The 18,144-nt window shown below is 37.4% G+C and overlaps 1 protein-coding gene across 2 annotated transcripts in view; it reads left to right on the top strand.

The window, feature by feature from the left end:
• Positions 1 to 17,354, top strand: part of cabp2a (calcium binding protein 2a) — a 32,092-nt gene extending 14,738 nt beyond the window's left edge. The window contains exons 1-7 of one of the 2 annotated variants that reach the window (XM_036137160.1): positions 8,901 to 9,551; positions 10,982 to 11,212; positions 14,303 to 14,333; positions 15,708 to 15,842; positions 16,115 to 16,224; positions 16,306 to 16,453; positions 16,948 to 17,354. In XM_036137160.1, the coding sequence (XP_035993053.1) occupies positions 9,504 to 9,551; positions 10,982 to 11,212; positions 14,303 to 14,333; positions 15,708 to 15,842; positions 16,115 to 16,224; positions 16,306 to 16,453; positions 16,948 to 16,973 (729 nt within the window). In that variant the 5' untranslated portion in view covers positions 8,901 to 9,503 and the 3' untranslated portion in view covers positions 16,974 to 17,354. Of the gene's footprint in view, positions 1 to 8,900; positions 9,552 to 10,981; positions 11,213 to 14,302; positions 14,334 to 15,707; positions 15,843 to 16,114; positions 16,225 to 16,305; positions 16,454 to 16,947 lie in introns of those variants that run through there. The other variant, XM_036137161.1, reaches the window with a different exon arrangement.
• Positions 17,355 to 18,144: the final 790 nt, after the last annotated feature.

Below are 18,144 nucleotides of genomic sequence, written 5' to 3'. Positions count from 1 at the left end.
GAATATATATTTGCCAGCTGTACAGCACAGTTTTTGAGGACCCTACCACCAATGCCGTCGGAGCCTGGACATTTTTCTCTCCCTAACAAGCACGAGTTTCTGCCTTTGGTCCTTTTTGGAAACTAAATTATGTTGATGTTTAACTAATGTTTGAGAGAACCTGTTGACATGTGTTATAAAATCATAGTTGTCCTGAATGTTATTATAACGCAACCCAACTTTAAACTATTGCATCTTTTCCTGTGTGGGAGCGATGCATAGTGGTTGGAGAGCTGGATGTCTGTGTCCTCGAGAGGCTTTCGAAGATCAGTGGGTCAAAACTCAGTCTGTCACTCTGGGTCCCTGAGGTGTGTGATGCAACTAACATAGTGGAGGGACACGTGTGCCCACGAGCCTGTTCCAAAAAACCCACAATCCACCACCAAAACTTTTATTTTATTCCGTCTTTGTTTAATCACACTTGCATTTATATAGATTTAAAAATGACAAAATATAATAATGCATGAAAAATGTATTTATTTTACATAAAGTTAAGGTGGATTTTGACTCTTCTAGTTCAAAGGTCAGTGCTGGTAGGCCTTCGTATGACACAACACCAGTGAAGTGCTTTACATGTAGGTGAGAATATAGTATTTTTTAAATTTATGTTATTGATCTTCCACCAAGCTTTCTGACTCATTCTGCTGGGTTTTTAAAGCTTTTCTGATTGTCTTACTAATGAATGATAGATCTTTAATTAATGTCTTTACAATGCAATTCTTTGATGTCCAGCCATGGATGAAGGTAATGAGTTGATCGGATCAGTTTCACAAGATACTGTAACTGGCTGGCTAATTAGTGATGGAAATTTTGTGCTTCGAGGCCACCTTGAAGTTTTAACTGTTGTCAAATTGCTAGTTTTGGTCTGGTTTCTTTTGTTTTTGTATCCAGAGTGTTAAAAAAGTTGCTCTGCGTTGGATATGGATCAGTTTCAATAAGTAGTTAAGTTTTGGCAACATGATAATATAACATGATTTTATTGTGGTAATGCATCCTATAATTGGATCTGGTAAAAAAAATGTCCAGTATTTTCCAGTGACCCCTTTTGTTTTCACATTAAACAAACACAGTATACATCAATTAGTTGTGGCATCATCAGTGGTAAATGACATATTAATGATTCTGTTATGAACAACACCTTTAAATATTGTTTTGAAAAAGTGCTATGGGTTTATGTTACCATTAATAAATAAAGTTGCCTAATTTGTCTCATAATTGAGCAATTAACAGATTATTCTATAAATGTATGTTAGTGTGTCAGTTTGCAGATACACAGATATCAGCCACAGTGTTTGACCTGAACTACAGTGAAGCTATTAGCTCGCCGTATCGTGTAAAATCCTCTCTCTTGGAAGGTTTCCACGCTGTCTTTTGCCACCCCAGCGTTGGGTTTTTCTGTTGGACAATCTTCTGTCCATGTTTTTGGGCATCTGCTCTCATTGCTGCTGTAGAGGGATGAAGCGCAAACTGTCACCCTGCTGCTATGTTTTGGATTTAATGCCTGAGAGTCATCATATTAACCAGATTGACAGAGGAGATGGGGGTGGGGTGTTTTTTTTTCCTGTAAGTAAAAACTAAAACCCCATCTCTGCACCTTATGAACTTGAGGCTCTTATTATTTTTCTGACATTCAGTTTGACGTCAAACTCAGTTTTGTTTAACATGCCAGAACCCAGACACGCTAAGTCTCTTTTTTCCCAATCTGTTTTGTGTCCAGCTGGATCAGCGGTCTGAGAACACACTGTTATATAATCAAGACAAGTCAAATCTTTAGCGAAGTACAATTTCCTGCGTTCTTGAGTGGAAACAATATAGTGGTTCTCATAAATGAGCACAGTATCCTGTGTTAAAATTCCAGTCTTTTGATAAGGGAAAAAATCGTTTCCATGATTATAACTTTTTCCACCTTTACACAATTCTTGGATATTTCAACTCTGACAGGGGTTAAAATGTAAATAAAAAAGATACTATAACTTAGCTGCATAACTCTACAAATCATTTAGCTATTACAGTACTTTGCTGAAGCACCTTTCAATTAAATTTTGTTATTCAGTCTTCTTTGGTCTTTAAACATAGTAAATCTTGACTGTAATATGTGCTTATGCTATAAAGCTCTCCAAAATGTTTCAGATCATGGGGACCTCGCTTGTCCATAGCCCCCTCCGTGTCAATACACATATTTTCAGTATCTAGTTAGGCGATATCAGAATTTAACTTTTTGTCTAGTAAAGCCATTATTCTGTTGATTTGAGCTCACTGTGATGCTGAAATATTAAATCCACCTTAATTTTTTCAACCTTCTAGCAAACACTATATTGGATTGGGTCCAAGCTTATTGACATTTGGATCTTCTCATGATTTAATTTATCTTGACGAAAAAAAAAAAAAAAACTTTTCTGTCTGACGTAAGCACAGAGGATGATGCCGCCACCACGTTTTACTGTGGTTATGGTCTTCTCTCCATGGTTCTTATTCTTTCTGTGCCAAACATACACTTTGGTATTGTGGCCCAAAAGTTCCAGTTTGGTTTCTTCAGACCACAACAACATTCTTTTACGAGGCTTTGGGAGGTTTTCACCACTTTTGGATGTTTTCTTTTTTGTCTGGCAACCCTACTCCTTAGTTTCAGACATACACGGTCTCACAAATATAAGTACTGCCCTCAGATTTTTGTACTTATTTTACTATGAGACTCTGAGGCAATGCATTGTAGTCAATGCATTGTGTCCGGCTCAAGATAACTCAACACACAGCTATCAATGTCTAAACAGCTGGCAACAAAAATAATAACACCTTTAAGTGTGTAAAAATGTCCAACTTTTGCCAGTGGTGTCAATATTTAGTGTGACCACCATTACCTTCCTGCCCTGCCCTATTTTTCTTGGGCCTGGGATTCACTAGAGCTTCACAGGTTGCTGCTGGAGGCCTCTTTATCTCTGCCATGATAATATCAAGGAGTTATGTAACTCACAAGTTATGTATTCAATGCTGTGAGAATTTATTTACCCTACTTTATGGATTTTTTTGTTTTGTTTTGTTTTTGCTTTTATTATCACTGTTGTGCAATTACACACGATTTTCAGTTATTTAATGTGTATTAAATAACCCTCGGTCTGTTAGGTATTGTCTGGTGAATATCGGCTCAATTAGCTGATATTAGGACAATAGTTGAAAGGGTGATTTGAGCACTGGCATTCTTCTAACAGCAAACTCTGCACACATATAGAATAAATTACAACTTATATTCAAGTATAGGAATAAACATAGTTGAAAACCATCAACATAAGAATGATTTAGTGAATCTTGGGTTCACTGCTAATCCAAGTTAAAGGACCAAATTTAATCTGAAAGAATATGGAATGAGGTTAAATTAGCTTAACTAGTTTAGAACAACAATCAGCATGTGTTCAACCCATTCACAATGCAACTCCAAGGTAGATAAAACATTATTTGAGGAAATTACATTTTAAAGAATGATTTGATAAATAAATATCAATAACCTTTAGGACACTCGCTTCTTATTATTGTAATAATTTCTCCAGAAAATACTTAAGACTCAAATTGGTGGCTTAAGAAGCTAGAGGGCGCTGTAGAGGACGATCGACCGGAATTGATTTGTCAGGACACATCCAGGTCATTAGCTTGATGAGTTCATCTTAAGTTACACAAAACACCACTAAATCAACATTAATGTTCCCTAGTAATGCTGCACTATTGCTGATAGAATTATCACGTGATGGCGGCGCGAAACCAAAACAAGCGTTATGTTTAAACATGCCGTAGTTACGTTTACCAGGGTTAGTAGTAGTAACCCTAATTTCTAGTAGGCAGCTTAGCCTGTTAGCTCCAGGTCTTAACCTCATTCAAAACCTTAAAAACGCCATGAAAATAGATTAAAAGTAAACCATTTAAAATGATTAATCCCATTCTAACTTTCCCTTCGATACTCTGTAAAACCTCTGCCTCTGTTGTCCATTCAGTTGACTTTGGGGCATCCAGTTGAAAGCAGTTTGGGCTGGCGGCGTGGAAGTGGCTATCGCAAGGTGAAAGCCCTCCTTTGAGAATCTTTAGAGGGAGTGGTGACCTAGTGGTCAGAGAGTTGTGCGTTTGCTTCTTAGAGAGGCCCCAAAGATCGGTGGTTTGAAACTGTCACTCTAGGTCCCTGAGCAAGACCCTTGACCACAGATTGCTGTCCGTCCATCACCCAGTGTTGGCAGCACTTTATTTGACAGGGAACATTAATTAGCATTCCTGCAAATGCACCAGAAATAGCCAGAAGGCTATTTTTCATCTATTGTCCCTGGACAGATTTTAAAATTGTCTACCTAAAAACACAACAGTAAGAATTTTACAGTGAACACTACAAATACAAAAAGAAATAAAAACAGCTATAACACAAAATACAGAGTTCATGTTCGCTAGACTACAGATTTTAGGTTAATAAAAATAGAATAAAACATTCAAATAAAAATAGTTATACTATATATATATATATATATATATATATATATATATATATATATATATATATATACATACATACATAAACAGCAGAGACACAAATGGCAGCATGGAAGACATATTCAATTAATGCTGACATGTTTGATGTGTTATGAGCCGGTTCATTAGATGCTTTTTAAAAAGAGTGTATGTTGTGAGTTCTCTGATGTTTAGAGAGACAGAGCTGCTGTGACTGCAAAAGCTCTTTGACTAAAAGCACTTTTACGCAGAGGAACAACACAGTCTCCTCTGGCTGACCGTTGTGTTACTCTCAGTGTGTTCCTGTAAATCAGACAGAACTTTGAGTACTTGATGACATTTTCCCAGCTTGTAAAGAAATTCTAAAGGTTTTAGTATTGTTTTATTTGCCTGTGGCCATGTTGTAAGACAGTAGGACAGAATCATACTGTACATGAATATTTTAGCTGCCTGGAGTGACAAGTGTGATCTTATGAAATGGAAATTTCAAATATTGAATTTGACTCTATTGCACACCTTTTTTATCTGGGATTTAAACGTTAGTTTAGAGTCTATTAGGATGTCTAGGTATTTGAATTCTGACACAACTTTTATTTTCCCCTGTCACATAAATATCTTCCTCATGATTTGCACTGTTGGATTTAGAAAAATACATTGAAACTGTTTAAGTAATGCCTTTATTAATACCAACACTTAAACTTCTGTAGAGGAATTGTTTCTGCCTGAATTATTTTTTTCAGCACAATTAAAAATGATTTTAATTTTGGCACAGTGAACAATTTCTGAACATGAATGGTGAGTTTAGGTTTCTGACTGACAGCTTCTTATTCAGATTGAAGTCCAGACTTTGACTAGGCCCCTCCAAATTCCTACCTTTGGTTTATTTGAGCTTTCAAGGTAGGCTTTCAGATATGTTTTGAATAATTGTTCTGCCACATAACCAAATGTGCTTCTTCTTAAATCCTCTAACTAAATAAAGATTACCTGGTAGAGAACATAATCCATGGTTTCATCAATTACAGCAAGTGGTCATGGTCCTGAAGCAGCAACATAGCCCCAGACATTGACCTTACCTCCACCTTGTTTTTACTGTAAGACGTTATTAAGGCTGTCATCCGCTGATGTCCAGGGATTTTAATTATAAATATAAAACTATTTTCTTAACTGGATTTTTTTCTGCACTAAAATGGATTCAAATTAAAGGTTATAACTTTGGCTGTTTGAAATTACACTTTGACAATAAAAAGCTTAAACATAAATAGAAACATTACAAATTGTTGATATAACATCATGCTTTGCTTTGTTTTGGTGTTGTTTTAACAAATAAAATAAATTCCCTGGACTTTTTTTTTTGTTCCTTGCGTTTGTATGTTGTCCTCCAAAAAAATAATTAAATACACCAACATCTATGTCTCTCTCAAGTGAGGGATGTGTTGTGATGGAAAGCATGATGCTGACGCTTAGTGGTTACTTATGGGTATTACAACTCAGCATTGCCCTTTTTTCAAACATGAACAACTTTGTATTTTCCGCACCCTACTGGTGTAATAGTGTCAATGTAAATTGCACTAAAAATCAGAAATAAATAAAACAAATTCCCATATGAATGAGAAATTCAATGGAATTTAAGATTTGGGCCAAGAAAAGAGATAAACAACAGTCATTGCGTGCAGAGATTTTCTACAGGATAACGTCTAGCTCAACCTTTTTAATGAGTTGATCTTCATTACAGATTTAACACACAATTCGTGCACCTTAACAAAACATTATTCTGCCCAGATACATTCTTTTCTACTGTTAACAAGTATGTCAGCAACACGGGATGGCAACTGAGCTGCTGACACTATTGCTTCACATACCCTACATTTAGAAAAAGTTCAAGGAAGAACATACGAAATGTAATAAAAGGAGTAAATGATGAATATGTGATACTTGTCAAAGAAAGAGATGAGAGTGAGAGATCTGAAGACTGGATTTTAAAAAGAACAAAAAAAGTGTAATTTCTCCTAAACTGTCCAGAGGATTAGAGCTGCAGCCTTACTCGTGTGTTAATCTCTGGCACAAGAACAGCACAGCATGAATCGTGCCAAAACAGACACCCACACAAACACACACACCATTGGATTAAAAGCTCTTAATATTGGTAGATGGGGATTAAAAAGTACTATAAATATTTGATATCTGAAGTAAATTTTTACATATATTTAACATCAGCTACACTGATAGAGAAATAAAAACTCATGATTATTGTTTCAGAATAAGGTTAAGAAAAAAGGTTTTAGACACCTTCAAGTGAAGAAAAAAGAGTGAAATCAAATAAAAGGGTGTTCATAAATTTCCAACTGTACATATAAAAAGAAACAGTTTTCAATCATTGAGAACATTTTTGCCACAAAAAAACAAAAAATGCATTTCATATCATGAGGCTTTGATATATTTTTTAAAATAAAACACAGATTCAGAAGCAGATCCAGGTAATATTTTTTCCGTAAAAAATTAAAATTCTCCTCTCACCCATGAATTGCATTGAGGTTTAGTGGCCAGATTAACACAAAATAAACCAAAATGGATTGCAGTGGAACAGATAAAGCACTGATTGTCAGCACTAGCTGTCACAATGTAGGTCAAAAGCTTGTTTACCTATCTTTTGAAAACAAGATGATCTGTTCTTATACTACAAATACCCCAGAAGGTGGCGCTGTTGATGGTAGCAGCAACCACCTGAGACCGAGCAAAATAGACAAGCAGGATGGGAAACAGGGAGCAGCTGTTGGGAAACTATGTGGATAAAATACTTAATAAGTCTTGTATTATGACTTTACACATTTCTACACCAGTATCTCTCTCTGGTTGCATTAAAAGGTTTTCCAATTGAATTACGGTGCCCTTTTATTCACCATTTTGCATATTTACCATAAAAAGACCATGTGACCAGTACAATATTGCCCAAATGTGCAGAGCAACCAATGGAGCAGTGGTGCAAAAAGGAGTAAGCAACCCTAACCCTGAAGATCAGGTTGATCGTTGACCATATTTAGCTCCCACTTTACTGCAAGGCATTGGAGGACGGTCTACTGGCTCTTACTGTAGCTGCGTCAATTGTCACCATCTTGCTTTCTGATGGTTCCTCGGTACTGCCGGCAGATGGCACAACAATGCTTGTGTCTGCTCATTGCACCTTGTGCAAACTTCTTTTCAGGCACTATCAGGATAAAAGCTTGCTATATATTGTTTTATTTGAAGATGAGTATATGGGTTTTTGTGTTTTCTTTGTATGGTCAAAAATATGTGACTAGCCCCCTCTTGACGCGTTCTCAGTCTGGCCAGTACACGATAGGGAAATGTGTATTTATGAAATGTGTCTTCCCTATACACAAACAGTACTTTGCCACTCCAATTGTATTTTGTACCATTTAACTGTACAGATGCCATGACATCACTGTATAAACCATTTTATGTAGTTGATATTGCTGCATATGTAAATTCTTCAAAGCATGTCATTAAAACAATAACATCAGCTTGTTGTTCTTTCAGGCCAAATGGCCCTCCTCAGTAAAAGGGTTGAGTACGGCAATGATATGCAGCTCTGACGTCACTCTGATTGGCTACAACCATATTTGGAAAACCGGTCAAATGCCCGGTGGTTTGAAATCAAGGTTGCAATATGAAAGTAAAAGCAAAAAAACACATTTCATAGTGGTCTTTTATTGTGGCCAGCCTAAGGCACACCTGTGCAGCATGTAGTCTAATCAGCATCTTAATATGCCACACCTGCAAGATGAGTTGGATTATCTATGCAAAGGAGAAGTGCTCACTTTCACAGATTTAGACAGATATGTGAACAGCATTTGAGAGGAATGGTTATTTTGTGTATATACATTTTTTTTAGATCTTTGGGTTCAGCTCATGAAAAATAGGAGCAAAAAACAAAAATGTTTCGTTTATATTTTTGTTCTGTGTCATATTTAATCTAATATCACTATTTTAGGTCTTTTTTCAGTATGCCATTACTTGTCTCTATTCTCTGTTGAGTCCCTTAACATCCTCATAATTTCACACTTTTTTGAGCCGTAAAAGCAGACTGACTATACCCCGTTTACATATTTCTTCCATTCGCAACCTCATCACTCCCTTCGCCTGACAGCATAGCTCTTTTCCTCTAATCTGAAATTCCAGGGATTAAACAGGCGGCCAACTCTCCATCTATAATTCCTTCGTCCCTTCCCCCCATTTTCTCCCACAGATTTACAGACACAGCATCAAACACACACACACATACACACACACACACACACACACACACACACACACACACTGAGAATTCTGCCAGACTAGTCATTTTGAGAGCACAAATATGATGTTTGAGAGGCAGACAGGGGACCATGGGCGGGATGAATTAGATTTAGTTGAACGAAATTCAAGAAATGACTTGTGAAGATAAACAGGAGTGCGTGCATGTCTGTGTGTTTCAAAGAGAGAGAGAGAGAGAGAGAGAAAGTGACAGATAGAAAAAGAGGGAGAGAGAAAATGGTCAAGTTCTGCAATCACAGCCAGAGCCTGGCAGTAGCAGGATGTTTCAGCCCAGATATGAGCCAGTGTTCCCGACCCACCCCGTCAATCCCTCTGATCCTGCTATTCCATAATGTCACACCAAACGTTTTAAAGCTCAGGAGTTTCGGATTTAACGTACCATCACACACCTGCTTTACGTCTCAGTGGACCAATAGGATCCAGGGCACATGAACTGAGAGGAGTCGCCTGTAGTGACAGCGGTGCAATCGGACACGGTTTTCTTGCTCTTGAAACGGGCTGCCCTCTTGGCGCGGAATGCACTGGATCTAGCATGGATTTTGGAGTTTTATGTGACTTTTGAACAGAGTAGAAGGGGAGGGGGTAAAGACGAAAAAGGAGGAGAAGAAACCTTGGATAAGTATTGCAACCACCAAGGAAGAAAGGGTGGGGGGCGGAGACAGGTGGGGAGGGTGATGGGAAACGTCAACAAGGCTTCTAACAAGGACAGCAACAGGAAAGAGGTAAGTACACCTTAATGTCGAATTAAAAACAGAATGCGGTGCCTTGCAAAATTATTCGGCTTTCACATCTTGTCACATGTTGTCAATCACAAACTATGGATTTTCTGTGTTAAAGACTAATACAGAGTAGTACATAATTGTGAGGGCATTCATACATGGTTTTCACACATAAAAATCCAAAAAGCATTATGGGCATTAGTATTTAGCCCCCCATAAATCAGTACTTTGTAGGACCACCCTCTAACTACAGCTGCAAGTCTTTTGGGGTGTTTTTCCACCAGCTTTGCACATCTAGAGACTGAAAGTCTAGTCTAGTCTTTCTGCCATTGCATTGGATTTTAGAGCAGGCCTGTGACTGGGCCCCTCAAACACGTTAATATGCTTTGATCTTAACCCTACTTTCGTTGCTCTGGATGAAAATTAAGGTCATTGACCTGCTTCTGTCCCAATCTCAAATCATTTGAGGCCTGTAGCAGGTTATCTTCCAGTACTGACGCCATCAACTCTGACCAGCTCCCCTGTCTATACAGACAGCATCCCCTCAGCATCATGCTGCCACCACCACATGTCACCATGGAAATGGGATGGTCAATGTTAATTTTTCTCCCCATAGGTCATGCTCCATGTAGGCCAAAAGTTTAGTTTGTTTTTCTTCTTCTGATTGGGGCGGCTTTTATGTCATGTCTGTTGTGCCCTCTACATGGATTGTTATAAACTAAAAATGGAACTTCTGGTGGCTTTCATCCAACAATGGCTCTCTTTTTGCAATTCTTCTATAAAGACCAGATTTGTAGATTTCTAGAATAAAGTTGTACTGTCAACACATTCTTCCCCATTAATTCTGGATCTCTGCAGCACCTTCGGATTTTCTATGGGCCTCTCGACTCTCTTCTTGTCTAGCCTGTCTGATTATGTCAACGGCGACACTTGGAGTTGCAGTTTTGTACTCCTTTCATTTTCAGATGACGGGTTGAACAGTGCTTTGTGAGAAGTTCAAAGCTTAAGATGATGTTTGTTAACCAAATTCTTCTTTAGTCTGCTCTACTTCTTTGTCCCTGACCCGTCTGCCATGTTTTTATTGGTCTATTATGCTGTTTGTTCTTTAACGTTCTCCCACAAACCTCAGAGGCCTTCACAGAACAATTGTATTTATATTTATTTATACAGAGATTTAATTGTGTACAGGTGGACTTTATTCAGCAATTATCCTGGGATTTTATTAAGAAGTATCAAAATAACTTGGTTTCATCATATATAAAGACTGAAAAGCATGTTTGAATGCTCCTCCACTTTTTAGTTATGTGCGTGTGTCGGTCTATTGCAAAAAAAATCCCAATAAAAATTGTTTGCTGTGACAAGATTGTTCTTGTTAGTGTGTAAAATCTATGAGTATATCATCATATTAAAACGACTGGTTCCTCTTGTCCAAGGGGGCTTCACCTTTACAGCAAAGCGACACGCCGTTGGCTGCGGCCATGCTAGGTTCCCTGGGCGGTGCAGGGGAGGTGGACTCAGAGGACGAGGACGATGAGGAGGAAGGAGGGAGCAGGCGTGAATTCGATGACCCCCTGTGCACTCTGGTTAAGAACTGCAACATGCTGCACAACATAGTGGGGCCGGCTTGTATCTTCCTCAGACAGGGATTCGCTCAAAGCCAGCTTGTATGTATGACACTCGCTTTCACGCGCGTTTACACCGACTCAATCACCACTTCACGACAAGAACTGTCGCCGTGATAATCTCACACCGATCCACTCCTTTCCACTTTGACCCCAACCGTTGTGTACAGGGCAAGGTGATGTCAACATCATCTGCCGAGTCATCTTCATAATCAACATCACGATCATTACCCTCCTGTTTCACTCCTTACTTATGTTAATGTTTGAGTAAAACTGCGTATAAGATAGAAATGTTTGTTGTAAGAGAAGGAAATCACCGATTAGTTAAGTTATGTCTATTGCATGTCCTTGTTGAAACCAATGTGGCTAAATACTGGTGGAAAACTGGTACTTTTTTCAGATGGATACCATACAAATGATATATAAGCAAAACTTACTAGAGAAATTAATAATATTTTTTTTTTTTTTTGGGACGTGCTAATTGAAAAAAAGCCATTACAAGAGCAGAGTATAGTGTTTTATTCACCTGTAGGGCTCCTGAGGTTAAAAAGTTGAGTCTCAGATAAATACTGAAGATATTTGCTCTTTTACTTATGCAATCTATTTTACTGCATTTTAAAGATTATCTTGATTGTGTTTGGAGCAAATAGTCAACAGACTAGGGTGCTACAGCAACGGCTACTACACCTTCACCAGCGTCTCTTGCACATACAGTTAAAATGTGGAACAGCTGCAGAGGGTCAATCCCAAAACAACAGAAAGAATGCCCTAACCATTTATTTATTTTTATTAACATTGAATTGAAATGTTGTTTCTATTGGAAGAATGTGCTAAACACGATGTTTTAGTGCAGCACATGAAAATGAATAATACACTTCTCTGCTGTTTACTCAATTTCGTGGCTGTTTTGGTAGCAGAACTGCAGTAAATATCATTAATTATTCATGCAAATGGATATAGAGTCCTGTAATTATTGCCATTCCTGATAAAGATGGTTAGAAAGTCTTAAAATAATGTATTACTTTATTGAACAAGCATATTCTCACAATAAGTAACTGTAAAGTAAGCTTAACCTGAAAGGAAAAAAAATCCCAAATCCAGAAATAGTTAAGAAAATCACTGTAAATGCATCATTTATTTGAACAGATTCCTATGACATAGGTCAAATGACATAGGCAAACACCTAAAAAAATAACAAAAAAATAACATATATATTATTTCTTCAAAGTAGGAAAGACAGCAGAAAATGTTATTCAAGTGAAGCAGATGTGTGTAAATCTTCATAAATCCAAACTTTTCTGGCACAACTTCACCAACTTTCAAGGTGCATGAAGAGCATAAATGAACTGGTCGATGAAAACTTCAGCAACACTTGAAGGTTCAGGAGCAGACTTTATTGACAGGCCAACACGTTTCAGCTTGTGGCTTTCTTCAGGGTCATTCATTGGTCTGTCAAATATATGTTCATAATTCAGGAAATGACTACAAAACCAAAGTTATTTGCCTAAACTTGCACATATCTACAGTCATATGCAATATATGACTGTAGATAATAATAATTAACAATAATAATAATGCAACAAACGGGGCTGGATAAGGACCCAGGTTTATGTTGTCAACTCACACCACGAACCATGAAGTGATGTGAAAAAAATCTCAAAACGTCTGTGAGTTGGGTTTGCCAAATCTCCACGTCAACATCTTATTTTAAGGCTTTACATCTTACAGAGGAGCTGAAACTCCTAGAGGTTGCTACAGCTGCTAAATTTGTTATGAGTAAAATGTGACAGATTTCGGCCGGTATGTTGTTTAAACTTCTGACCAACCTCCTTAAAAGATGCATTTCAGCAGTTTACACTTTTGTTATGCTGTTATTGCAGAACAGAAAACAGGCACAGCGACAACTATTTTCTTGTTACAAACTTTCTGAACTGAACTTACTAAACCTTGGAAAATGAAAAATAGGTCCTGTGATCGCATTTGAACCCATGGGAGGAGGAAAAAAATAATAGAATCCCTAGACAGAGAACAGAGGGTTTTTAATCTCCGCTAATACTCTGTTTCAAGATAAAATTGCACACAAATAAGCAGCAGAAAAAAAATGCTCTTAATATTTTTTTTTATGGTGCACCTTTGTCATTTTGGTGTATATGGTAGGATCTGATTTTAGTTTGATGGGTAAAGCTTCTGGTCTTTGAACACAACGTGGTAGGGTCACCGCAGCTTGGAAAAAAGCGACCAGTGGAACAAAACTGAAATAGAGATAGTCCAAGTTCTACATAATCAACAAAGTTGTAGCGAACTTAAGTGTCTAACGTGTTGTACATATCATCTGTTCAGGTGTATTGATTTCCGTCAAAACAAAAGCCAACCGAGCAGCCGTTCAGCTGCAGATGAAAATAAGCTGCAGATAGGGAAATGATAAACCGATAAGCTTTCATGATTTGTAATACAATTTACGGCTGTAATCTCCAGGCTGCTGTAGTGTCCCCTGTATTCTCTAATCCATGCTTGTATTATTCCTGCTGCTGCTGCTGCTGCTGCTGCTGCTGTTGCTGCTGTCACAACCTCGCAGAACAAGTAGTGAACAGACTTATCCTCCTATAACCTTCTAGTCATGCTTGAAGCCAAGTCAGCGGCAAATGGAAATTTTGTTCTTTTTGTCATCTCTCTGACATTTTCCGCCACTATTTAATGTCCACATGAGTTTGATTATGTCTGTAATAAAGTGGTTGTTATTGCAGGACCATCAGCTTTATTGCAGTAAGTTTATCTGATTGTGTTGTGCCTCTGCCAGTCCTAAAACCTTCAAATGCTTAACATGGAGCATACTTTCTCCACAGCTGGACAGGCAAGGCTGTTAGGGACAGTCAGATCAAAAAACAAATAATCCTGTTATAACTGGAGTTTCAGCTCACGCTGGTGGAAGCAGAAAGGGGAAAAGTCTGCTTCAGAGAACAGGGACAGGTGAAGGACTAAAACGAAAAAAGTGTTTCCAGCTGTTTGTTTTGTTGTTGTTGTTGCATTTTCAGTGAAATCAATTGTATTACAGAGTGAGGCTGAAAGTGTAACCTGACTGACTTTTTTTTCCTTTCCATTTCATTGGCCTGTCTCCTTTTCACACCAACGCAGGACAGAGACCTCCGACCAGAGGAAATGGAAGGTACAGAAATATTAAAAGCTCCACTGTCAAAGCTTTTGTTTACCAAAGTCAAAACTTCAACATGCAACAGTAAAAGATCTTAAAACATCTGGACTATGCTTTCTTTCACTTCATCCATGAAAATTTCAAATATTGGATTTTTTTTTTTTTTCAAAGCAAAAGGATATTTTTGTTAGAGTTTTAAGTGTTTTTTAATCTCTACACACTTTATCAAATATACTCAAGACATCTGGTTAAAGTGAAGCAAAAATGTTATTTACTTGAATCTATCCATCTATCTATCAGATAGATAGATAGATAGACAGACAGACAGACAGACAGACAGACAGACAGACAGACAGACAGACAGACAGACAGATAGACAGATAGATAGATAGATAGATAGATAGATAGATAGATAGATAGATAGATAGATAGATAGATAGATAGATAGATAGATAGATAGATAGATAGATAGATAGATAGATAGATAGATAGATAGATAGATAGATAACCATTACTGGCTCTCAAACATTTCTTTAATGCCTTTTAAGTGGTAGTTTGAATATCCTGGAAACCATCAAAACAAGAACAACATTTATGTATAACCCAGTGTGACCGAAAAGCAACTTAGAGGTAAAAGGATTAGGGGTTTACTTTGTCTTCCATCTAGAAAATGTTAGCACAGACTCTATGATCTACAATTACCTAATTAATCTATGTTGAAGTGTTGCAAAAGTACCCAGACTCATGGGTAGTCTGTTTCTCTTTATTTGATCCTATGTTTACTTTCACAGCAACAATTTCTGCAGCGACAATCAGTTTGTTTTGCTGGCTATAGAAACTCGGCTATGGCAACTTTTTTGCTGTAATTGACCAGTGTCTAACATTTTCAAGACTAACTCATTCAAATGTGTCATAAATTATCTTGTGATTTGGTCATATTATGCAAGATGTTTCAGTTATTAAGCTTTTTAAAAAGCATCCATCCACAGAAAATGTTTCTAAAACTAAACCATTACAATCGAATAATTTAGCTCCTGTAATCTGTGACAGGTCTGAGTATTAGCTAACTCAGTTATAATGGAGTTACATAATACAGTTAAAATAATCGTATAAACGTAAAGCCAATAAGTTGAATATTAAGCAGAATGAAAACACTTTATGTTTTATTTTTTTTTAAATACCTTAGTCAAATACATATTCACAAATTCACTTTAGATCCACCGATGTTGAACTGAAACAATGTACTGCCGAGACCAGCTAGTTCAGTAAATGTCCTTTACCATATTTACAGAAAATCTCTCTCATGCTTTGCATTTCTTTACAGCCGTAATACATCTTTCAGTTCAGCATATCCCTCTTTTCACTTCCCAAATCTTCCTCTACCTGCAGAACTGCGTGAGGCCTTCAGGGAGTTTGACAAAGACAAAGATGGCTTCATTAGCTATAAGGACCTGGGAGAGTGCATGAGGACTATGGGATACATGCCGACCGAAATGGAACTTATTGAGCTCAGCCAGCAGATATGTGAGTCTTTCAAACACTAACACAGTTAGACAACATTTTGTTTCAAATATTCTCCACAAGGATGTGACAGCGAAGGTTAAACAGAGTTAGACCCCCACTGTCATGGAGTGTTTTCCAAGACTTACAGATTTTCTTCTTAATTAATGTGATGTAAAACATCACACTGTTTGTTTGCAGTCATTAAATACAAATGGAACGACGTTTTGAAAGCATCAGGAAAGCATTTTTGCTAAAAAAAAAAAAAAAAAGTAATAGATTAATTTGTTTTACAGGTGGTGGCAGAGTGGACTTTGAGGACTTCGTGGAACTTATGGGTCCCAAAATGCTTGCAGAGACTGCTGATATGATCGGAGTGAAAGAGTTAAGGGATGCTTTCAGAGAGGTTAGAAGCCGCACATAAATTCCATAGCTTTTATTTATGTTTTGCAGGATTTTTAATACCAAAACTTGTCTTGCCCTCAAGTTTGACTCTGATGGTGACGGACAGATTAGCCTTGGGGAGCTAAGGGAAGCTATGAAGAAGCTAATGGGCGAACAGCTCAACCACCGCGAGATTGACGAGATTCTGCGAGACGTAGACCTCAATGGAGACGGAGAGGTGGACTTTGAAGGTGATGTATTTTCAAACGTAAAAAAATCATTACTTTGCCGTAGGTGATCCAGCAATGACGTTCTACGCATCTGAAACTGCAGGAAATGAAATGTGATCGATGACCTATACTTGCTTAAACCATGCACGCTGGCAGGGGGTGGGATGGGGGTTGGGGGTGGTTCTCTAGTGGTCATTGAGCGAGAGGTGGATAAATCTGGCTGTTAAACATTTTTAATAATAGCAATAATGCCACCTTCTGAGGTGTGAGCAGCACAGCTCTGGCATGCCACAGATATCACAATACAGAATGTTGATCTTTCAACCCTCGATGGCCCAGTCAATTACAGAGGGGAAAAAATTGAAACATAATAGTAAAATTAAAACTGAAAAGCAATCCTTATCTTCTATTTCCTCTTTGTGAGCGCTCACTGCATTCTTGATCAGTTGAAGATTGTTCCGGGCATTATTCAGTCCCCGTGATGAAGCCAAATATTGTTTTTCATCTTTCCACAGAATTTGTGCGGATGATGTCCCGCTGAATCTCCTGCGAGCTTCGGTCTCCTCCACTGAAACCAAGATGGACCGGACTGTGTACTGTTAAGTCTTTTCATATGTACAAAACAAATTGTTGGTCTGTAATTTTTCACTTACCTCTCAGGTAGACCCATTAGCTTGTTTCTCCGTTGTAAAAATGTATTATGTGAATAATAACAGATTATAGATTAATGACTACAATGCTTGCCGAAATAATTAAAATGTGAAGATCTGTAAATGTATAAAGTAACTGTATTTAAATTAACCTTTATTTAGATGCATTGGTTGGCACTGAAAGTTAATTTAGACAACATACTATATATATTTTTTTGTTTATTTTTGCAAATTGTTAGATACAGCAGTTTACATTTTCAGAAAAATATTTAACTTTAATTTAAAGGTAAATGAAACATTGAAATAAACATGAATGTTTCTCATCTACATATTAATAAACAATAACTTTGCCCAAATGTTGTCTGTCGTCTGCCTGGTGTCTGTGCTATGTTAATTAGAGTGATAGAGAGGTTTGAAACAAGTAGACTAGCTTATATGCAAAAAAAATTATTAATTTTAATAGCATTTATGCTTTTAAAATGTTTACAAATATTTACAACTGAGATTATCCCTGCATCAGCATATGATTAAGCAATATGTGCACAAGAGTTTATTGGATATTTCTATAATCAGTTTAGTTACACTAATAAAAAATCAGGTCTGTGAAATTCTATCTTTCTTTAATGACATCCTGTCTCTATCTAAAAACTAACTTTTGCTGATGAGATGCTATTTGTACAGTCATTAAATAGTCAGACCATGTTAGGAATTCTTTCAGGGGAAACTGTCAGGGTCTGAGAGGTTGTAGCTGCACCAAAGTGCAGACTGGCAGGCAGCGCAGTGGATAGAAATATTTAATGAACAATAAACAAGACCTACAGAGAGAACACGAGAAGGATGAGGCATGGAACGAGGGCAGAAACACAAACTTGAGCAGGCGAGGCACGAACAGAAACAGACAATCCAGCAAAAAAATGAGGATCAACATGAATGGAACTGATCCGAAGTACAAGAAAACCCAAAGAAAATATCTTACAGAATATAATCCTAAATAAACAATGAACACTGGGATAAAACTGTAGAACTAAAGAATAACATAGTAGGCAAAAGTCCAAGCAACTA

The sequence above is a fragment of the Fundulus heteroclitus genome, chromosome 5 (genome assembly GCF_011125445.2).
Source record: "Fundulus heteroclitus isolate FHET01 chromosome 5, MU-UCD_Fhet_4.1, whole genome shotgun sequence".
In the NCBI taxonomy this organism is placed as follows: domain Eukaryota; kingdom Metazoa; phylum Chordata; class Actinopteri; order Cyprinodontiformes; family Fundulidae; genus Fundulus; species Fundulus heteroclitus.
Note: the sequence above shows the minus strand (reverse complement) of the source record. Positions and strands in the feature narration are given on the sequence as shown.